General features: G+C 42.3%; 3 protein-coding genes across 3 annotated transcripts; 1 reads left to right on the top strand and 2 right to left on the bottom strand.

Moving 5' to 3' along the window:
• Window positions 1-1,043: 1,043 nt before the first annotated feature.
• On the bottom strand, window positions 1,044-3,102 carry LOC122005004 (polyubiquitin). The gene is made up of 2 exons (XM_042559898.1): window positions 2,947-3,102; window positions 1,044-2,689 (listed from the first exon to the last, which is right to left on the bottom strand). Exon 2 carries the CDS (start codon window positions 2,687-2,689, stop codon window positions 1,316-1,318), a length of 1,374 nt encoding a protein of 457 aa, XP_042415832.1. The 5' UTR covers window positions 2,947-3,102; the 3' UTR covers window positions 1,044-1,315.
• A 520-nt stretch (window positions 3,103-3,622) lies between these two features.
• Window positions 3,623-4,772, bottom strand: LOC122003474 (fatty acid desaturase 4, chloroplastic-like). The gene has a single exon (XM_042558584.1). It carries the CDS (start codon window positions 4,649-4,651, stop codon window positions 3,767-3,769), a length of 885 nt encoding a protein of 294 aa, XP_042414518.1. The 5' UTR covers window positions 4,652-4,772; the 3' UTR covers window positions 3,623-3,766.
• A 16,292-nt stretch (window positions 4,773-21,064) lies between these two features.
• LOC122003473 (cytochrome P450 89A2-like) lies at window positions 21,065-22,810 on the top strand. Its single transcript, XM_042558583.1, has one exon. It carries the CDS (start codon window positions 21,069-21,071, stop codon window positions 22,608-22,610), a length of 1,542 nt encoding a protein of 513 aa, XP_042414517.1. The 5' UTR covers window positions 21,065-21,068; the 3' UTR covers window positions 22,611-22,810.
• The last annotated feature ends 1,029 nt before the right edge of the window (window positions 22,811-23,839 follow it).

Genomic DNA, 23,839 nt, shown 5'->3' with positions numbered 1-23,839 from the left:
TTTGAGCTATATAAATTTGACTGGAGTTGTTATCGACGGGCTATACAAAGGAGGGCTGATATTTGAGAAAACTCATGAGGTCGATTGACAGTGGGGTCAACTGATCATATGCTAAAAGACTTATACTGAGTGGGAAGCTAGGTCTCCTTATTTCGGCTGAATGTATGACCAACCGGGTAAGTTAGATATCTCTTAAATTCGATCGGCTATCAACTGTCCGGATATATGATAGATGTTTTAATATAGAAATAGACGCTAGGTTCCTTAATTCAATCGACTCCTGGACCTGGACCGGACATACTCATTTTGAAGGTCTTACCAATAGGCGAAAAACAAAATCCATCTCTACTCAACTTTGACTCCTGTATCATATAGATGTATATATAAAGGTTCCATTTGATAGGGGTGATAGGATTAGAATTTAGTTGATTAGGATAAGATTAGGGGTAGGATTAATAATTACTCCCCATGTCTAGGGATTGTGAATCTCACTCCTAATCAACCCTAATCCTACCTCTAATCCATCCTACTAAATGACATATTAATAACTTTTTGAAAACATAATCCTAATCTTATCCTCCCTACAAACGGAGCCAAAAAGTTGGGATTCAATCCTTCAAATACAACCTCATATTCTGAAAATATCTATGCTCTATTTTTTCTTTTGTGGTATCTCTGAAAGTTTGGACTAAAGCATGCAACTCATGGTTTGATATATGATTTAGCCTTGCATCTCTAACATTAGCATGAACGTGATAGTTCCTTTGGAGCTGCGATTCCGCAGTCTGCTTATCAAGCATCCAGCCAGAGAATGACGGAGCAGACAGCTGCCTTCATATTTGCTCCTGGCGAAAAAACGAAATTTACGATGTAAATTCGGAAACGTGTAGGACAATGGTTATGAACCAGTACAAAAAGAGCCATTTAAGCAACGAGGAGCGAAAAACATTGCAATATTTTCAATGGAATAGCTGCTTTCATGATTCGATCGTCGTTCAAACGAATATAAACACCGATTAATTTTTCTGTTAGCACAGGCAGCAGAAATAAAAATTATTTATGTTAATCCAGACACAGAACAAGAACACCAGAAACAATATGTATATAAAGCACTGCATGAATTATTCTCGATGCATAGCTGCATCGCACACTACTTTCTGAAACGAGAAATATAGCATAGTTCGGAACCAACCATAACTAGTTGTAGAATCGGGGCACAAACACAGACCAAGGCAAACATACTAAATATTATACGGGCACTGATCATCTGGAGCTGAACAAAAGACCCATATGTAGCGTTAAGCAGGACAGAGGTTCACTGGCCTCCGCGGAGACGGAGCACCAGGTGAAGCGTCGACTCCTTTTGAATGTTGTAGTCCGCCAGGGTGCGGCCGTCCTCCAGCTGCTTCCCTGCAAAGATGAGCCTCTGCTGATCCGGTGGGATCCCCTCCTTGTCCTGGATTTTCGCCTTAACGTTGTCAATCGTGTCCGAGCTCTCTACCTCCAGGGTGATGGTTTTACCAGTGAGGGTCTTGACGAATATCTGCATCCCTCCCCTCAGCCTCAGCACCAAGTGAAGGGTAGACTCCTTCTGAATGTTGTAATCGGCCAAGGTGCGGCCATCTTCGAGCTGCTTACCTGCAAAGATGAGCCTTTGCTGATCCGGGGGAATGCCCTCCTTGTCCTGGATCTTAGCCTTCACGTTGTCGATGGTGTCTGAGCTCTCCACCTCGAGGGTAATGGTCTTGCCCGTTAAGGTCTTGACGAAGATCTGCATGCCACCACGGAGGCGGAGCACTAGGTGGAGGGTGGACTCCTTTTGAATATTGTAGTCGGCCAGAGTGCGACCATCCTCAAGCTGCTTTCCGGCAAAAATCAACCTTTGCTGGTCAGGGGGGATGCCCTCCTTATCCTGGATCTTGGCCTTCACATTGTCGATTGTGTCGGAGCTCTCGACCTCAAGGGTGATGGTTTTTCCCGTCAAGGTTTTGACAAAGATCTGCATACCACCACGAAGTCGGAGCACAAGGTGGAGAGTAGACTCCTTCTGGATATTGTAGTCGGCCAGAGTGCGGCCATCCTCGAGCTGCTTGCCGGCGAAAATCAACCTTTGCTGGTCCGGGGGAATGCCCTCCTTGTCCTGGATCTTGGCTTTGACGTTATCTATGGTATCAGAGGATTCAACCTCAAGAGTAATAGTCTTGCCGGTTAGGGTTTTAACGAAGATCTGCATGCCACCACGGAGACGGAGCACAAGGTGGAGGGTGGATTCTTTCTGAATGTTATAGTCGGCAAGGGTGCGGCCGTCCTCGAGTTGCTTTCCGGCGAAGATCAGCCTTTGCTGGTCTGGGGGGATGCCCTCCTTGTCCTGGATCTTGGCTTTGACGTTATCAATGGTATCGGAGGATTCGACCTCAAGAGTAATAGTCTTGCCGGTTAGGGTTTTAACGAAGATCTGCATGCCACCGCGGAGACGGAGCACCAGGTGCAGAGTGGATTCTTTCTGAATGTTGTAGTCAGCGAGGGTGCGGCCGTCCTCGAGCTGCTTTCCGGCAAAGATCAGCCTTTGCTGGTCCGGAGGGATCCCTTCCTTGTCCTGGATCTTCGCCTTTACATTATCGATGGTGTCAGAAGACTCCACCTCAAGGGTGATGGTCTTGCCAGTTAGGGTTTTGACGAAGATCTGCATCTGATTGATGGTTCAAACAGGATTAGCATAAAATTACATATCAAAAATTATCCCCAAAAAAATATAGAAATCCGTGTAACAAATTGTAGAGAATACCATGAACTTATGTTATCGAATAAGAGGATCTAAAAGAATAAATGAATCAGAAAAAGAAATACAAGAACAAACAACAAAAAAAAAAAGGAACGATAACATATCGAAGCCATATCGAGAAAGAAGACAATAGAAAAAACAAAAAAGTACAACTAGAAAGATACCTTGAAAGAAGAGAGGAGAGCCTGTTGATTTGTTGAGATGATCAAATACACGGTTTGGCCTGCAACCCAAGAGACCGTATTTATAGCGATTTGAACGAATATGATCACCGAGTGGTGAGGTTACCGCACGGGTCACCAATGAGGCTTGAATGTGTATTCTACAGCTAGCCGGTTTGATGTTTCTGGGGGTCGTTTAAAATTTACTAAAATTCCCCTTCCCAGTCTTTACCCTCCGTTCTTTATGGGGGCTTACGTTTCTAGACCCAACCAAAATCCGAGTACGCGTTGTCCTGCTTGAAGCAGCGTCGAAACTACGGAACGTTTTCGTCCCCTAGTTCGTCTCTCTCGCCCAGAATTTAACGGCGTTTAATCCGAGGCCCGTTTCGTCCGTTAGCTACAATTTTTCTAGATGTATCCCGATGCATCTGCCTGCCGAATCGGATCATATTTCGATATTATTTTATTTTATTTATTTATATTATTTTTATCGATACAGATTTCATTGAATATTCCATAAATATTTGTGGTTCCTAAACCGCATGCTTCCCATATAATATCTTGGTTTCCACTTTCCGCCAGCTTTTTTTTAAGGAAAGAAAGCACATAAAATTTGGTAAATATTTTTACAAAAAAATTTAAAAAATCAAGTGCGCATTGCCATAAATAAAATCTTCTATTTCTTTTTCTTTAATATTAAAGGCATTTTAAAAATTACCATAATAATTAATTTTAATAATAAAGCGCATTTCTTTCCATCAACGGCGCCGGGAATCGGCCCGAAAGAATATGCTTCACGATTCTCGAATCTTCACTAGATCGTTCATAGTGCCGCCGCTTCTTCAGCCTCCTCCTCTTCTTCTCTCCACTCCGGCCGCGGCTCGCTCCACGATCTCGGCCTCACTGCGAACCTGAAAAAGAGGATCATCTCCATCGCCTCGAACACCTTGTACTCGTCCAGCACCCCGTTCCAAGCGCCGCTCACGATGCAGTAGTTAATATTGTACGGCGGCCGATGGTGCGCCCCATGCATCTGCCGCGACACCAGCACGCCCGCCGCCTGCAGGGCCGCCACCGCCCTCGGCACCCGCCTTGCCTTCTCGTGCGCCCACGCGTGGAACTGCTGGCTCAGCATCACGCACCCAGCGCAGATCCCCACGAACGCGTGCGCCGCCGCGCCGGCCTCCATGACGTCGAGCAAGGCCTCGATAGGCAGCACGGTGAAAATCACGGCCCGGGCGAGCGGGTGTAGGTTATTGGCAAACTCGCGGCGGGTGATCGTCCACGGCCACCGGTGGTGCCCCTGGAAGGCCTCGATCTGGGAACCGAACACCGGCGTGGAGGGGCCGCCGTAGTTGTCGACGGCCCAGTGAAAGACTCCCGAGGCGAGATCTGCGAGAACGTAGCCGGCGTAAGCGGCGAGGAGGGGCTCGAAGACCGAGCCGGAGTCTGCGGCGGCGACGGCGGACTTGGCCAAGGGGGTGAGAACGGATGCGAAGCCGGAGGCGACCCACGCGCGGTGCGACCACGTAGAGCGGAGGGACGTCGGGTCGTCGATGGCGACGTTGGTAGGCTTCATGGGAGTGTCGTCGGTTTGGTGAGGAGAGGTGGTGGAGGGCCGGGTGGCGATGGTGGCGCGGCAAGGGCGGCGGAGGCGGAAGGCGGCAGGAGCCGTGGAAAGGCGAGAATGTGGAGTGAGAGTGTACATATTGGCGACTTTGATCGATCGGGGGAACCGAGAAATTAAAGTTGTTGAACAAAATGGCGGATAACTAGCGGCGCCGCCGGCAAGTAGGATCGCAGTGGAAGGGGCGGGTTGTGGTGGTGGAAGAGATTACGTGGTTGCATGAAGTTTATTGGAGATGAAGCGCCGAGCTCCGAGCGCAGGACAGATGAACCACACAAATCTGTTGGTGTTTTATGGCCGTTCCTTCTCTTCTGTGGACGAGGTTAGCAGCGGCTGGACGAGGGAGGAGACCTTTTGAGCAGCGGGTTACTATCTCCAAATTTTTATTTAATTGAATTTTAAATATCATCATTATGTTAACATATTTAATAAATATTCTATTACTATTTTATATTTTATAAATCAAAATATAAGACAGACTCGCCGTTGATGGCCTGCACGTCCCAGGAACGAAATGTTGATTTTTTGTTTTTATGTCAATAAAATTTTTATCTTGAGTTATAATATTAAATAAAAAAATTCAAATCGAAAATAAAATTTAGGATTATGTTTTAAATGACGGAAGGATTAAGGGTTGTTAGGTGTTTAGCTGCTTTATAGCACTTCGGATCCTCTCCAAATTTTTTTATCCCGGTGTCCCCTGTCGATCGGACGGATTAGATTACATCTCCAGGTATCATGACATCTTTAAGATGTGTACAATATCCTCATGATATATAAGACATCCTTGAGATGTAATCTGGTCCGTCCTATCGACAAGGGGACACGGATACAAAAAAATTTAAAAACAGAGAATTCGAACTCGCTTTATAGAGATATTTTATAGAGGCAAATTTCTTCAAACCCCCAACCCCCACACCGCGCGCCTCCCCTCTCTCTCTCTCTCTCTCTCTCTCTCTCTCAAAAGGCCCTTATACCCTTGGCCTTCTTTGATTTTTTTTTTATTCTTTTATTTTTAAAATTAATTTTATTTATTTATTTTCATTCAACATTATATATTTTTAAATTTTTATTTAGATTTAATTTTTTAATCAATTTTATTTATTATTTTTCATTAATACTTATATATATTTTAAATTTTTATTTAGTTTATTTTTTTAATTAATTTTGTTTATTATTTTTTCATTAATATTTATATATTTTTAAATTTTATTTAATTTTATTTTTATTTAATTTTATTTATTATTTTTAAAAAAATTTACTATTTATTTAGTTTTATTTCTTCAATCAATTTTGTTTATTATTTTTTTCTCAAATTTTTTAATTTTTTTTATTTTATATAATTTTTAACATAGGTCAGAATCTCTTTCTTCCTTTAAATTACATTCTTAATTCAACACTTAAATTACTTCCATCTAACTATTGACACATGTCATAACTTTCTCTCCCTTTAAATCATCCCTCCCTCTAACTTTCGACACATAACACATGTTATAATCTCTCACCCTCTTTAAATTACCTATCCTCCAATCATTGACACCTGTCAAACACTCCCTCCATTTAAACTAGTCATTCTCTAACCATTGACATCTGTCAAAACACCCTTTCCCTTTAAATTACCTCTTTTCAATGCTTGACATATATCAGAACTTCCCCTCCCTTTAAATTACCCCTTTTCCAACCTTTGACACATGTCAAAATCTTTCATCCCTTTAAATACTCCTCTTCCAACTCTTGACACATGTCAAAATCTATCATCCCTTTAAATTACCCCACTTCCAACTCTTGACACATGTCAAAACCCCTCACTTTCTTTAAATTACACATCCTCCAATCCTTGACACATGTAAGAACCTCTCCTCCCCTTAAATTATCCACCTTTCAACTCTTGACACATATCAGAACCTCCCCTCCCCTTAAATTATCCACCTTTCAACTCTTGACACATATCAGAACCTCCCCTCCCCTTAAATTACCCACCTTTCAACTCTTGACACATGTCAAAACCTCCATTCCCCTTAAATTACCCACCCTTCAACTCTTGACACGTGTTAAAATCTCTCCCTTTAAATCCTCCTCTCACACTTCATTTTTAATCACTCTTCATTCACAACTCCCTCCACTGCTATCTCCCTCTCAGCCTCTCCTTCTCTCTTCCTAAAACATAGCTATCTTCTTAATCATTACTTTTCGTAATTCATAAAAGGAAACTATGGATGACTATTTGGGTTTATTTTCAGATAGTTAGTCAATTGAGAATGATGTTTCTAGTGAAAATATCTCCAACAACAGTCACGATTATATAGTCGAATTTACCACAGATCAGGTTAGTTATTATCATTATTTATGCATATTCATTATTTATTTTATAAGTAGAGAAATTATATTAAGATTGGTAATGTCATATTTATACATCTTTGTTGTATTTTTTTTACATAGATATTTAAAAGTAGAGAAAATATGATAAATTGGGTAAAGACAATTGGTCTGAAGAATGGTATTGTAGTGGCTATTAAAAATTCTGCTAATTTAAAAAGTAGCAAGCTACCAAAGTGTCATCTTATGTGTGAAAAAGGTGGAAAGTACAAACCGCTACGATATCTAGTTGATGGGCAATCCTTAAAAAGAAATACTTGGACTAAAAAATGTGAATGCTCATTTGAGCTGTGAGGTATACCAATACCTCCAGATGGTATGAAGTAGGGTTTAAGAGTTGTTTGTGGTTTTCATAATCATCAATTAGCAGAATATATTGATGGTCATGAGTACCCGAGTAGGTTAAAACCAATATAGAAAGAATTTGTACTCGACATGGCCAACAGCACCACACCTCGTAAAATTCTTAGTATTTTGAAGGAAAGAGACCCGTCAAACACTACAGGGATCAAAAGCATTTACAATACCATTTTCATAAATAAATCCGCTAAACGAGGCGGCCTAATTTTATTCAGTATGTCTTGAACAAATTAATCAAGAAATAATACCTCCATAATTACCATACAAATCCAGACACCAACGAAATCACAGATATTATTTGAGTTCATCCAAAAGGTCTAGAGTTGTTTGTCAACTTTTCGTCTGTGTTGATTATTGATGTCACATACAAGACCAATGAGTATCAGATACCACTATTGGAGGTTGTGGGTATCATATCCATAATGCGAACTTACTCACTTATGTTTGCATATCTTAGTAATGAGAGGACAGAGCAACTGACATGGGCATTAGATACCTTAAAGAAGTGGATGGTTGAAAAGAACGCATCGTTGCCATTGATGTTTGTTTAAGATCGGGATTTAACGCTTATTAATGTTAGGATGTATACTAAAAGCCTAGCTTTTGGTATAAACATTTATCTAGAAATAAGAATCACATTCATCAAATGTCTACATTTATGATAAATGTAGTTGTTCAATTAATTTATATTGTAGATAACATGGTGTGTGGTGTCACACACAGAGGATCATGTTATCAGTACCTTATAAATTATAAACAGTAGCTCACGACCAAGATGGAAAGGAATAAACCATTGGAAGGTCGTAGTGTAATTAGGTATTAGTTTATCTTAACTATATAATTACACTAGTACACTTAGAGTGTATTGAGTAGGACAATTAGAGGTCGTTTCTTTTATACTGACTTTATAAAGGAACAAAGACCTCAGTTATTATGGAAGTGTGTGCTCTTAATCCTAATATAATAACAAGCACATATATTTGATATTTATTTCTTTAATTTATCAATGGATGAGATTTAGTTCGATAAATCAATAAGCCCGATAAGTTGAGAAATTATATCACTTATAGTGTGTGTTGTTGATTATAGAAGGAAACTGTGTCCTAGTGATCTAGGTTGATAATGTCCCCAAGAGGAGCTCATAAGGATTGTCATGTTAAACCTTGCAGGTGGACTTAGTCCGACATGACGATAAGGTTGAGTGGTACTACTCTTGGACTAAGATATTAATTAAGTGAGTTGTCAGTAACTCATTTAATTAGTGGGCATTTGACATCTTAAACACAGGGAGACTGACACACTCATAATAAGAAGGAGCCCAAAATGTAATTTGGGATTGGTGCGGTAGTACAATAATAGTTCTTTAGTGGAATGAATTATTATTGATGAAATTAAGTTGTGTGTTCGGGGCGAACACGGGATGCTTAATTTCATCGGGAGACCAAAACCAATTCCTCCTCTCGGTCCCTATCGTAGCCTCTTGTATATAGAGATTTATACCCACCACATACCCACCTTCTTACCCATCCAATGGGGCCGGCCAAGCTAGCTTGGAACCCAAGCTAGGGCGGGCCAAGACCAAATGGATGAGCCAAGTTGGTGGCCGGCCAAAGCTTAGGTCCCAAGCTTAGGTGGCCGGCCACTAGAATATTAAAAAAGATTTTTATTAAAATTATTTTTTATGTGGATATCATGGTTTTAAAAGAGAGTTTAAAAATTAAAAATTTCTTTTTATACCTTTCTACAAAAGATTAAGAGAAGAGATTAATCTCTTTCTTTATTTGTAGATTAAAAGGATGGTTTTAATTTTTGGTAAAAACTTTCCTTATTTGTAAATCATCTACATGTTTAAAAGAGAGTTTAAAATTTGAAATCTTTCCTTATTTGTTGATTAAAAGATGGATTTTAAATTTTAAGAAAACTTTTCTTTTTAACCATGTTCATGATTTAAAAGAGAGTTTAAAAATTAAATATTCTGTTTTATAAGTTTCTACAAGAGATTAAGAAAATATTTGATATCTTTCCTTATTTGTAGATTAAAAGAGATTTTAATTTTTAGAGATAACTTTCTTTTTATCCACATGTTTAAAAGAAATATTTTAATTTATAAAATTTCCTTTTTATTAACCAATCATGAAGGGATGAAAATTATTGGAGAAATTTTTTAAATTTCTGGAGACAAATTATGAAGTTTTAATTAATTAAAACTCTCCTTGATTGTAGCTTTAATATGGCCGGCCATTATAATTGCTGAGAAGAAAATTATTTTTAATTAAATAAATTTTCCTTTTCATGGCAAAAGAATTAAGGAAGTTTTTATTAAAATTTCCTTATTTGCCAAGACCAAGGATTATAAAAGAGGGGGTAGAGGAGGCTTCATTAAGAACAACTCTATTCTATTTTCTCCCTCTTTTCTTCCTTGGTGTGGGCGGCCCTTCTCCTTTTCTCTCTTCCTCTTGTGTGGCCGAAATCCTTTATCTCTTGGAGCTTGGAGGAGGTGGCTGGATCTAGCTTGAGGAAGAAGGAGAGAAAGCTTGCATCCCTTGGAGCTTGGTTGGTGGAAAAAAGTTCTTCATCCTTTAGAAAATATGCTTGGCCGAAACTTGAAGGAAGGAAGAAGAAGGTGCCTTGGTGGTTCTCGTCTCGGAAGATCGTTGCTCACACAACGTCCGAGATTAGAAGAGGAATACGGTAGAAGACCTAGAGGTTTTTGTTTGCAAAAGAAAATGTATACTAGTATTTAATTTCCGCATCATACTAGTTTTATTTCTTTGTAAAAATACCAAATACAAGAGGCATGCGATTCTAGTATTTCGAATTAGTTTTCGATGTTGTGTTCTTTTATTTTTTTTTCCTTGTGATTTGATTGTTCCTTTTGGTTGACCTAAAGTTATTTAAGGAAATTAAATATTAGTTTTCCTTAAAAGACTTTGTCTAGGCGGTGGTGGTTGTTCCCATATCCAAGAATGTCATATGCCTCGCCATGCAGTCCTGGAAGCCAATTTTGGAAATTAATATTTAATGGAATTAATAACCTAGGTGATTTGGATCGAACGTGTTAAATTCCGCAGGAGATCCAAGTCTAAACCTAAAAGAACAAATAAATTAAACTTAGGATCAAACGTGTAAAGTTCCGCAGGCGATCCAAGTTTAATTTAAAAGAACACATGATAGCTAGGAAAAGGTTCAGACCTTTGTACAAAATTTTTGTACAGTGGAACCGTTAGGTTTTCCGAGTAGCAACCAACAATTAATGCCATTGAAACATGTTTTCCCAATGCACTTCATTTCCTTTATATTTAGCACATAAATCAGTGCGTAATGAAGAAATTCACCTCTATCCTTGGTCTGGAGTGGTAACATTTTTATGCATCATGACATTCACTCATTAATTCATCGACAGAAGGGTCTTACCAGCAGAAGTGGGATGTCATGTGCGAGGAGTATCAACAATTTGAGGGTGTTCTAAATTACCTTTGGGATACATGGTTACACCCTTACAAAGAGCGATTTATTTCAGCATGGGTTGAGACATGTATGCACCTCGGGAGCAATTCAAATCAAAGGTATAGTCATTTTATAGTTTTATTATTTAAATTTTGTTCATTATTATACTATTTCAATTCTTTTCAGTATTAAAACACAATGCATTTTTTTATTACAGGGGAGAGTCTGCACATGCGAGACTGAAGTTATATTTGGGAGATACCATGTTATCCCTACAGACATCTTTTGAAAAAATATATAAGATGTTGAGAATTCAGTTCGGGAATATTAAGAAGTTGTTCGAAAAATCTCTTAACATTCCACGCCATCAATATTTACATGATGACATTTTCATTCAAATAAGGTGTCGGATTTCATTAGAGACAATGGAGTTGATTTCTGGTCAACTAAAATGTATTAAGGAAGCATCTCACCAACTAGCCGGCAGATGCAACTATTCTATCAAAATTGTATACGGATTGTCATGCGAGCATGATCTTGCATATTACCGTTACTTTTCCATTCCAATTCCGCTTCGGAGTATCAACGCTCATTGGAGGAGATTGTCAATGCACGTACATCAGTTTAATGACGAGGGAGCAGAACCTAACAGGACATCCCACGTTGTTGAGATATTAGATGGGATGAATCCACATATGTGAGAGCATATGATAGACAAGTTTTTTGATATGATAGATCCATCTCAAAGTACAGTGCGAGTTCCTTCATACAACACAGAACATAGAGGTCGACCTACGGGTAGAGATGAGCAAAGTGGACGTCGCATATCTTCTTTCGGAGATGCATCCGCTTCAGGATCTAGGATCTCTCAACCGACTACAACATCTCGAGGGAGAGGAAGACGTGGAAGGGGGTTGAAGGTTCGCAATACTCAAACGACCCATGATCACTTTCCAGTTCCACCCATCCATGATACATATATTGAGAAATTACCTGTGCCTCTGCAGTGTTATATTTCTCACATTGTTGACGTTCAACCTAACAATCATTATGGATTCAGGGCAATAACTGTACTAATTGGGTATGGTGAAGAAGGTTGGTTTCAATTAGGATTCGAGTTTATAGAAAAGATTCAACAAAATAAGGAACTATATGATCAACTTTATCTAGATCGAAATTTGGTAGTCAATCTATTATTCTCATTGAATTGATTCGAGTCGTGGGCACCAAAAATGTATTGGATCGACTCTATGCCTTTGAGAATTATCATCGCATCAAGGTACAATCTTGTACTTCATACATTTGGTGAGAATGTTGGGAGTTATTTTACTCACTTGCCATTAAGAACTCCTCCAGTTCAAAACCAAAAGCGTCGAGAAATAGCTATTGTTCATGTTAGCAATTACTTCGTACAAGTTTTCTTACATCCTCATTATCATGTACCACCCATTCCAACTTGGTGGTGACAACATTCATCGTATGAAGCTAAAGGATGGGTCACTCGTTATAGGACATGTATTCATTTGTGGTACGAAGTAATAAATACACCACCACTAAACGCATCGGAAGCAGAATTTGGAGGCAATATTGATTAAGATTTATATTTTTATATATTTTCATTTTTTTTTTTGCATTATTACATGTACTCTTCATTTGGAAAAAAATATTTGTTCCTAAGTTATGAATGCGTTCACTATTAATTGTTAGTATTTTCGTTAGTTTTAAATATAAACTAAAAATAAACAAAAGATTATACACATATAAAAAAATTATTCAAAAAAATAAAATTGATAAAAAAAACTGATTAACAAACAAAAATCAATAAAAAAACAAAACTTAAAAAAAAAATTGAAAAAATACAACTATTATGAAAAAATAATAAATTAAATTAATTTAAAAATAAAAACTAAATAAAATTTATATAAAATTGAAAAATAAAGTATAGATAAAAATAATAATAAATTAAATTGATTAAAAAATAAAACTAAATAAAATTAAAAATATAGAGCTATTTTTAAACAAAATTAATTAAAAAATTAAAACTAAATGAAAATTATATGAAATTAAAAAAAATAAAAAGAAGAGGAGGGTAGTGTGTCAGAATAAAAATATTAAAAAGAAGAGATAGAATGAAAAAAAAAAAAGGTTAGGCGATTACTAAGTCATCAAAGAATTAAAGTTATGAAAAATAAAATATAATTTAATATTGTTTCATTCAATTTTTTAGAATACTCATTTTGAAAAAAAAAAATATATAGAAATCACTCATTACTAAATATGATTATTTTTTTAGTTGATAGCTAGTCCTGTCCCATGGAAATTTACCGTCGATCACCTAGGTAAATCGAAAAAATACGCATAGAGGTTGATCCTGTCTGAAATTGATGAAAGCAATGAACTGAAGACATGACTTTGCTATTAACTAAATGAAGACTCCGTGCTGTCCTATAACACAAAGAGAGTTAATGTCAGGTCTGAGAAGGGTTCCTGACGTTGGCCCTCCGACACTCAGATCAATGATCGATTTGTGAAGAGGAAATAGTAAAAATGAACAACAGCAAATAAGCATGTAAAATTATAGAGCATCACATACCTTCACCAGTGAATAAAGACCCCCTATTATAGGAGGTTTGATCCTCTGGTCCAGAATTTTCTAGACCAGAAGAGCCATATTGATTCATTGGTTGGTGGACTGGACCCCACCTAATTAACAGGTGGGGTACAGTCCACCCAACCAATGAATGAACAAGGGACCAGGATTGGTCCAGGGATCCTGGACCAGAGGATCTCTGCCCTTGTTATAGTGTCATTGTTATATTTATACATGTATCTCAAAACATTTGCATGCTTACCAAAGAGTTCATAAGAAATGATAGGTCATAAAGTGCTTCTGACATCTTTCCTTAAATGAGCTAGAAGCTTCTAAACTATGATTTGACGGCTAGAAACTTCTAAAGTTCAATTTACCTGTAGTATGTTTTATGTCCATTATAGTACAAACTTCCAAAAGAGTAAGATATGACGAGAACATGGGACCCATATTAGGCCAACCTGCGGTCACTCAGGGAGACCGTCGACTCAGCCCTATGGGTGGCCACCAATGATTCGGTCTTCACTCAGTCCTTCCTTGGTCGTAAAGGAATAGAGTGTCCAATCGGCTCACATCCTCGATCGGCTGAAGTTTTTTGTTGGGTTACTCAATGCTCTGCAACGAGACTGGCTTGCCTAACCTGGGTTGAGACATAAAGTCCAGCCGAGCAGGAGGCCCGGCTGGACACTCACATTCGACCGACTAAGTGGCTTGTTTAGACACACCCCTACTATTGTTTGTATCTTTGACCTCTTCTTAACTTTGACTACTACATTAGCCGGTCTTTCCCATTTTAACCCAATTTTTTTGGGGTCCGCCTTTATCATCGTATCATAAGTCTCCCCTCCAAATCTAGTTGAAGAAGATTGTAAGTCCGACTAACAGAGCCCTTAGTATTATTTGCAACTTTCATCTCCGATCACGGGCCTTGCTTACTCGGCTGCCACTCGGTTTAGCCGTACATTGCTCTTATTGATAGTTGCTCCATGAACTCTCTATCTCCCGAGGGGCTTTGTAGTAAGCAGTCATTCGGCTCGAAAGCCCACGACACTTAGATGTTATCGCCCTATGATTCTTTTTCCCGAGCGACCTCCAATTTTGCCTAGTATTTTTTTTATCACGGCTAACATCATCTTAATTTATCGAAAATTAATCAAATCCTTTACCATTAATACAAACATGTCGAACATATTTTTTCATCTTATGCCTACTAATCACCTCCATTCCTCGTAAATACATCCCGTGATTGATTGTCATGTGTCATACTCTTATGCCGCCGAATATTTGATGTGATACATGACTGTTAGGATCAAGCCCGTACTTGAGGTGAGGCCCAGGAGGCACTCGTCTCAGGCCTAGTTCTAAGAGGGGCCCAAATATTATTAATGTGTTATGTAATTTAATATTTATCTTTTAATTTTAATGAAACTTGCATCCTTGATTCCTCTCCTTAATTTCGCCTTCGCAATTTGCGAAGTGCCCCTCTGCCGATTGCCTGATCCTAGCCCTAAATTCGTCGTCGCGAAGTGTCATTAACATTGTGCAGATCGCCCGATCCTCATCCTAATTTCGTCGTCGCGAAGTGCCCCTGTGACGATCCTCACCCTAATTTCACCTTCGCGAAGTGTCAATCCTCGCCCTAATTTCGCCATGAGCTCTCCTCTTCAAGGATGGTCGTTTCTAGTTTTCTACACAGCCGGCGATAGCAGCATGCTAGCCTCTTCGATTAATCTTTCATATTGGTAAGTTTCTGTTTGATCTGTGTAGTTTTTATTTCCGATCAACTTCATTGTTCTTGCTTGCAACACTGGTTCTCTTGCTTTTGAATTGTTGTGTGTTTTGTGTGGTAACAAAAGCAAGGGAAAAGGTGAGAGGGAGACAAAAGCAAAGTTGATTTTTCTTGTTCTCTTCTGCTGCTGTGCTCCTAATCCTTAATTTATATTAACTCCATCCAATTTGATTCAATTAGTTTGTATCATTAAATTAGTTAGCTTTTTACATCCGAGATCAAGCTGAAAAAAGGATTTTGCACCTTCATAGGAAGACCATGAGAGATCTAACAAGTAAATCCACATTTAACAATTCAATTGGGTCTTGCATGACTGATCACTAATGCTCATTGTATTAAATACTAAATATACCAAAAATAAAGATAAATTGATAAATTTTCTAGCAACAATTGGTCGAACGGGCATAATACCATGGACACTTTCATTTCCTCGGTCGGTCAGTGTGACATGTTGTGATACTTCTGGCAGGACAAACAAATGACCACCGTCCGAGCGGCATCATATCCTCTTGGAGACTTGGCCAAAAATATCCGCCCAGGAGTATCTTTCGAGCTAATGCACGGCCGCCCGGATGGCCTCCACAAGAGCCTTGGTGGACCTTTCGTAGGATGTACTCGACATCTTCCGATCTGACGCACTTAAGAAGGGACTGGAGAAGACTCTCTTGTAAAGCTGATCCCCGATCAAGGTGAACCGCCCGACCCTCTTCTTCAATAAGCGGGCTTCTTCTGAATCGGATGGTGTAGCTCCCAAACGCATAAACTCAGTCCAAGTTGTCTCCAGTCACTCAGGAAGATTATTCCTTCCATTCGGTCAATACGCGCCACAAGTAAGACTTGTTTGATCGGTTGAACTATGATGATAGACGTCAACGAACTGGCTAGTTATGCTAACTCATCCGCCACCTGATTTTTCGATCGGGGGATCTTCTATATAATGACCTCCTGGAAGTTGGCCTTCAGCTTCTCGAAAGCCTCTGCGTAGAACCTTAGCCGAGCGTTGCTTATCTCGAATGTCCCGGATAGCTATTGGGCGGCAAGCTAGGAGTCCCGGATAGCCACCTGCAGGTCGGCTATCAGCGTCTCATATTCTGCTTCGTTATTGGTGGCTCGATAGTCCAGCCGAACGGAGATCTGCATTCGGTCTTCCCATGGTGAGATAAGCAGTATGCCGATTTCACTGCATTGTCGAGTTGATGAGTTGTCCACATATATCTTTCATGTTGTCGTCGGCTTGTCACTCTGGACTTCTATAATGAAATCCGCCAAGGCTTGAACCTTGATTGCCGCTCAGAGTTGATACTGAATATCGAATTCGCTCAGCTCTGTCATCCATTTGATTAGCCTCCCTAATGCTTCCTGGTTGAGAAGGACTCGTCCCAGGGCACTGTTAGTCAGCACGATGATTGTGTGTGCTAGGAAGTACGGATGAAGCTTTCGAGCGGTTAGAATCAAAGTGTATGCTAGTTTTTCAAGATCGGTGTAGCGAGATTGAACATCCTTCAATATATGATTCAAAAAATATACAAGCTGCTGCTCTTGGCCTTTCTGCCTAACCAGAGCTGATCCAATGGCATGTTCGTTGGGTGATAGATAAATCCAAAGTAGCTCACCAACAACTGGTGGCTTAGCTAATACAGACAGAGAGTTTAGATATTCCTTCAGCTCTTTCAGTACCCAGTCGCACTCAGAGTCCCATTGGAATTTCATGGCTCAACGAAGCACCTTGAAGAACGACAGGTTTCGATCGAACAACTTGGAGAAGAATCTGGACAGCACCGTGATCCGATCGGTCAACCTTTCAACTTCCATCAAGTTCCGAGGCGGAGGAATATCTTGCAAAGCTTTAACCTTGCTGGAATTGGCTTCAATGCCTTGCTCGGTCACTATGTAGCCCAAAAAGCGGCCACTTCTCGCGCCGAACAGACATTTGCTGGGGCTCAGTTTTATCCCATAAGTCCTTAACGTCCGGTAAGCCTCGTTGATATTTGCGCATAGGTCAGTAGCTCGGAGGGATTTAATTAATATGTCGTCGACGTATACATCCATATTACGGTCGATCTATTGTCGGAACACCTTGTTCATCAGTCTCTGGTAAGTGGCTCAGAAGTTCTTGAGTCCGAACGGCATGACATTGTAGCAGTATGTTCCGTCGACCATAATGAAGCTCGTGCTGAGCCACGCTCGGGGAGATGCTGGGAAGCTCGTGTGTCGACCAAGCGAACACATCATGATTTTGTTTAAGACAGGCGACTAACTCTGCCTTCTCCTCCTCCAGGTCAGCGGCAATAAAGGTTGTTGCCTCCGCTCGGCTGGGGTGGATCTGGACCTCCTCCTTTTCTTTGTATACCAAGGTAGGGGGTATTTCAGTGATAGCATTTACCTCCAGTCGCGGAGTCTTCCGAGCACTCCTAGCCTCGGACTTGACCATTTCACATAGCACCGTCGAGCGACCAGCTGATCACCCTTGACTTCTCCCACCCGGTCGTCCACCGGGAACTTTATTTTCTGGTAGTAAGTAGATACTATCGTCCGAAACTCGTTGAGAGCCGGTCGACCCAATATGACATTGTAGGCCAACGGCGCGTTCACCATGATGAAGTTGGTGGTCCTAGTTCTCCTCAGTGTCTCTTCTCCGAGCGAGGTGGCAAGGCGGGCTTGCCCGAGTGGCAGTACTTCGTTCCCCGTGAAGTCGTAATGCAGTGTCGTCATGAGCAGCAACTCACTTCGATCAATTTACAACTGATCGAACGCCTTCTTGAAAATAATGTTCACCGAACTCCCTGTATCAACAAAAGTTTAGTGAATTGTGTAGTTAACGATTACTGTTTGGATAATTAGCACGTCATCGTGAGGGATCTCCACCCCTTCAAGTCGATGGGGTTGAAATTGATCTGGGGCCCTTCGGCCTTCTCGTTGCTGCATCCCACGGCGTGGATCTCCAACCGCCGAGGGTATGACTTCCTGGCTCGGTTGGAATCGCCGTCGGTTGGTCCTCCGGGTATCATACCTATCTCTCCTCAAGAAACATTGTTTCTGTTTTCTTCTTCCCGAGCGGATGACCTATTTCGCTCAGCGGGGACTCGGGAGGGGTCGGTGTTATCCCTCCGCTGATGTTGGTGATGGCATTCGGGCGGCCTTCTGTCGTCCTCCCGCCATTCAGCGAATATATGTCTCTGTTGTCGATTAGGAGAAGGAGATCGACGACGGTATCATCGTGGAACCGGTCGACTAACAATTGATGTTAGACCGCGGTAGTCACGCATGTGGGTCGCCGACTGGTGGAACGAACAAAACATCGGCGTCCATACCTTACCCTTCGACGCCTTCGGCCGACCGGACGTCACATGCTATACGGCATGTGCCCTGGTCTCCTGGTACGACCGTGCTCCTTCAGCCCTCGGACCCTTGGGTGGATGATGGTTGCTTGATAGTTGGCATTCGGTCGGCACCGAATGTTCAGTCAGCGCCTCCTTTCTTCTAACTGCCTAGGCTTCTTCCATATTGATATATTCGTTGGCTTTCTTGAGCATGTGGTCGAAGTCCTTGGCCGGCTTCTTGATGAGCGATCGGAAAAAATCTCTCTCGGCGAGCCCCTGGGTGAAGGCGTTCATCATTGTCTCGGACCAGACCGAGGGGATGTCCATGGCTACTTGGTTGAAGCGCTGGATGTACGCTCGGAGCGCCTTCTTGGGCCCTTGCTTCAGGGCAAAGAGGCTAACGCTCATCTTCTGGTAGCGTCGACTGCTGGTGAAGTGATGCTGGAATGCAGCTCGGAAATCTTTGAAGCTTCGAATCGAGCCGTCCGACAGTCTTTGGAACCGGCACTGTGCCGATCTGGGAGAGCGTAGTGAGAAAGACTCGTCATTTTACTCCATCCGTGTACTGGTGCAGCGTGACTTTATTATCAAACCGATCCAGATGATCATCTCGATCAGTCAATCCATTGTACGTCCCGATCGCCAACGGGGTATAGTATCTACGTAGAGGGTCTTGTAAAATCTCCTCTAAGAACTGTCGGTTGATCTATTCGAAAGACGCGTTGCTCCGGGACGTCTTGGCTTTCCGTGCATCCTAAATGAGAGCATCATCTGAAGATGATCCCCGCTCCTAATACGCTTGGGATATCTCTGAGGGGGTTTGGAACAAGGCGCAATGGAAGGGGATCGGTGTGGGTGGTGCTTCCCCCTGTGTGGCGGTGAGCCTTCTGTTCTGCCCTCATACAGAGAGTTGTTCCGCTCGGTCTTCTTGCCCCGCTCGCCTATCGCCCGCCAATGTTGCAGGTTGCGGCGCTAGCTAATCGGCTAACGCTTGTTGTTGTTGCTCGATCATTTTTGTTGCTCGGGTTTGAATGCGCATCTCAAGCTCCTCTTGGGTGAGCGTTACAGTGGAGAGTCGTCTAACGTCCTCCATCTTCTCGGCTTGGATGCAAGTGATGTTCCCATAGATGGCGCCAAATATGATCCTGTCCGAAAATCGAAGAGACGGAAAGCTGAGGATGGCTCATACTGACCTCCTATGGACTCTGTGCGGACCTGCAACAAAGACTATATCAGTGCCGAGCTAAGGAAGGGATCTCCGGCGTTGGCCCTCCGACGTTCAAGTTAGTCACCGGCGATGAAGTGGAAAACGGAGCAACAAGAAGACTACTGTAGCGTAAATAGTGAATATAGAGCTCCGGTAGCGCGTGTGCACGCTTCCCAAGGCGAGCATGTTTCTCAAAGCTTTCCCTAAAAAGACTTGTTAGTAAAGTGTTCTTGACACGGTACCTTAACGGACCGAGCATATCTCTGAAGTGACAGTGGAAGTTTCCGTCATACGATCTTTTGGCAGCCCATGCCCTGTGTCGGCTGCACCAACTCTCAAAAGGATATCACTGGATATCGTCAGGAATGTATTGCTAGGCTAAGCGGGGTAGCCGCTCGGCCTGAATTCCGCCGCCTTGGTGCCCCGTCTGGTCAGCCAGAACCTCGTTGTTCCTTCGTGTCTGTCTGCTCGACCGAAGGTCCATTGTGTTATTGCCGAAGCCCGTCACCGGGCCGAGCGAGGTAGCCGCTCGGCCGAAGTCTGTTGCCAAGTCGAGTGGAATAGCCGCTCGACCAAGTTGAACTTTTCATATCTCTGTTGTCTAGCTGAGCCAGGTAGCTGCTCAGCTCGACCTCTACATATTGTTTCCCTTGAGCGTCGATTGTTTAATTACTCCCCCGTATCGAATGCGACGACGGATCGGAGCCGCCTCCTCATTCGAGGCATGCCTCGCCCGACCGACCGATATCATCTCCACCTTGACTTTAATTTCCTTTGATCTCCATCATGACAATAGGATGGGATCTTTGACCGATATCATCTCCTCCTTAATTTTCACCTCCTTTGATCTTCACCATAATAATATGATGAGATCCTTCATCATCGCCATATTAATTATCAATTATGAACCCTACTTACGAATTAGTATGTCATCTACATGTATTTCAAGCATCGCTTGCAAGTTAAGTGTTTCAAAAAATAGTCAATCATCGGTTGCTTGGTAGGCAAGCTTTCGGAACTTGAATTCCCCCTCCAGCTCACGTAGCAACGTTAATATTAAAAGCTTGAGTCGTGCCTTGGTCAACTGTAAGTTTTTATTAAAAATTTTTCATCAACTATTAAGATTATTAAGATGGGGACGGTCCCACCTTAAATGGGATACGAACCGCTGACCACGGCATTCCTTCGATCGTACGCACCCCACTTTAATAACATTATCTTGACTCAGTTTCTCTACGAATGCACCACGCAAGTTCGATCACAGAATTGAAAAGTAATTGTTCATGGAATTAACTCAAAATTATTAATTAATCCCACCATTTACTAGTATTTTTTCTTCGAGCTTCGATCGTAGCGTGTGCGTGCTAGTATAAATACACGGCGTTTGTATGAATTAAACAGAGCGCGCCATGGAGATGTACTGGTTTCTCGTCTTCCTCTCCCTTGCCTCATCCACTCTCCTCTTCCTCTGTCTCCTTCGCCGCCATGGCAGTCGGAAGTCGCTACCGCCTGGTCCGCCCTACATTCCCTTCTTCGGCAACCTCATTTGGTTCCGCCATTCCCTCGTGGACCTCGTCGCTGTCCTCCGCGACCTCAACGCCACCTACGGCCCCGTCGTCACCCTCCGCATTGGGTCTGAGCCCGTTGTCTTCATCTCGGACGGCGACATCGCCCACGCAGCCCTGATTGAGCACAGCTCCGCTCTCGCCGACCGACCGCCCCCGCTGCCTGCCCTTGGCTTCGTCAGCGCAGGCCAGCACACAGTCTCCTCCGGCGGGAACGACCCTCTCTGGCGCCACCTCCGCCGCAACCTCGTGTCCGACATCCTGCACCCCTCACGAGTCAAGATCTACGCTGGCGGTCGTGAGTGGGTTCTCGGCGTGCTGGTCCGGAACCTCCGGGATCGGGCCGAAGACAGTGGCGGCGCGGTCGTAGTTAAAGACAGCTTCCAGTTCGCCATGTTTTGCTTGCTCGTGCTCATGTGCTTCGGCGAGAAGTTGGACGAGCGAAAGCTTAATGAGGTGAAGGCGGAGACTCGGAGATTACTCCTCTACCAGGAGAACTTGAACGTGCTCTTCTTCCTACCGAGCATCACGGCGTACCTCTTTCGAAACAGATTGAGGAGGGCGAGGGAAATGTTCTTAAAAAAGAAGCAGGTGTACCTTCCCCTGATCGAAGCACGAAAGCAGAGCAAGAAGGCGCGGCTGGGATCGACGACGGATAAGGAAACATCCGATAGATTCGTGTACTCCTACGTAGATTCTCTTCTGGATATGGAGCTATCGGAGGAGGCAGGCCGGAAGCTGACGGTTGACGAGACAGTGGCGCTCTGCTCCGAGTTCTTAAACGGGGGCACGGACGCGACTTCGACGGCGCTGGAGTGGATCATGGCGAACCTGGTGAAGCACCAGCGGATCCAGACGAAGCTTCGGGAGGAGATTCTTCGCGTCAGCAGCGCGGACGAGGCAGTGAAAGAAGATCAGCTGCAACGAATTCCGTACCTGAGGGCGGTGGTCATGGAAGGGCTGCGGCGCCACCCGCCAGGGCAGTATCTGCTGCCGCACAGAGCGATGGAGGACGTGAGCCTGTGCGGTGGGCGGTACCACATCCCCAAGGGGACGGAGGTCAACTTCCTGGTGGTGGGGATGAACTGGAGCGAGAAGGTATGGGAGGATCCGATGGATTTCAAGCCGGAAAGGTTCCTGGAGGGCGGCGAAGGGGCGGCGGTGGACATCACAGGGAGCAGGGAGATAAAGATGATGCCGTTTGGGGCGGGGAGGCGGATTTGCCCTGGGCTGGGGCTGGCCGTGCTGCACCTCGAGTACTTCGTAGCGAATTTGGTGAAGGAGTTCGAGTGGGAAGCAGAAGGAGAAGTGGACTTAACGGAGAAGGAAGCATTCACCACTGTCATGAAGACTCCTCTGAGAGCTCGTATCACTCCGAGAAAGTAGGAGAAGCTTCATCCTTCAACGAGGGGCAAAAGTGCTGCGTTAATTTATAAAGTAAAAAATAAAAGGAGGGGGTTTGCTGGTTGACTTCCCTTTAATAAACAATTTAGTTTTCCATGTCCAGGAAAATGAGTAATTTAATCATGATAAAATTTATTATGAAATGTAGTTTTGTTACTGTTTTATCAAATATCGTTACATCATCGGTCAACGAATAGGCTGACTCACAGAGGATGAACGAACTGGAAAGATGCTTTTTAAAAGAAGGTTATACTGGTGGTGTAGAGTCTCTGACATTCAAGATTTATTTGAAATACAATGCTAAAAGAAAAAAAAAACAGAGGATAATATGGTGGAGGTGTAGAGAATCTAGCTAAAATCCTTTACCCTCGCACTCTCTAAGGTTTATATAGTTGTTAGATGACAAATGACGCTGCATTACGTACTCCTCCATCATCTTGTATGAGCCAATGGAGGGACTGGATCTGACAATGTAACCTTTAGTTACCTCTCATTTTCAGCAAATACCAAGTATTTGGAAGAATATAATGTATATAGTGTTGGTTGCTACTCGGAAAATTTATAGGTTTCACTATATAAAAATTTTGTACAAAGGTCTGAACTTTTTCCTAGCTACCATGTGTTTTTTTAAATTAAATTTTGGATTGCCTGCGGAACTTAACACGTTTGATCCAAAACTTAATCTATTTGTTCTTTTAGGTTTTGACTTGGATCTCCTGCGGAACTTAACACGTTCGACCCAAGTCTCCTTAAGTTATTAATTCCATTAAATATTAATTTCCATAATTGGTTCCCAGTACTGACGTGGCGAGGCACATGGCCTTCTTGGATATGGGAGCAACCACCACCGACTAGACAAAACCTTTTATAGAAAGATAATATTTAATTTCCTAAAATAACTTTAGGTTAACCAAAGAGAACAATCAAATCACAAGGAAAAGAAAAAACAAAAGAACACAACTTCGAAAAACATATTCGAAATTCTAGAACGTAAGCCTCTTGTATTTGGTATTATTTCCATAAATAACTAGCATGATGCGGAAAGAAAAATTACTAGTTATACCTTGTAGAAAAACCTCTTGATCTTCTACCGTATTCCTCTTCTAACCTCGGACGTTGTGTGGGCAACGATCTTCCGAGACGAGAAACCACCAATCACCTTCTTCTCCTCCTAGCTAGGTTCGGCCAACAAAGAGGAAGCTTCACCAAGG

The sequence above is a fragment of the Zingiber officinale genome, chromosome 7B, assembly GCF_018446385.1.
Source record: "Zingiber officinale cultivar Zhangliang chromosome 7B, Zo_v1.1, whole genome shotgun sequence".
Lineage (NCBI taxonomy): Eukaryota > Viridiplantae > Streptophyta > Magnoliopsida > Zingiberales > Zingiberaceae > Zingiber > Zingiber officinale.
This window is presented reverse-complemented; position numbering and strand designations above follow the sequence as displayed.

Excerpts from the sequence above, each read along its gene's own strand:
- LOC122005004 (XM_042559898.1), bottom strand. The coding sequence starts at position 2,689 with ATGCAGATCTTCGTCAAAACCCTAACTGGCAAGACCATCACCCTTGAG.
- LOC122003474 (XM_042558584.1), bottom strand. The coding sequence starts at position 4,651 with ATGTACACTCTCACTCCACATTCTCGCCTTTCCACGGCTCCTGCCGCC.
- LOC122003473 (XM_042558583.1), top strand. The coding sequence starts at position 21,069 with ATGGAGATGTACTGGTTTCTCGTCTTCCTCTCCCTTGCCTCATCCACT.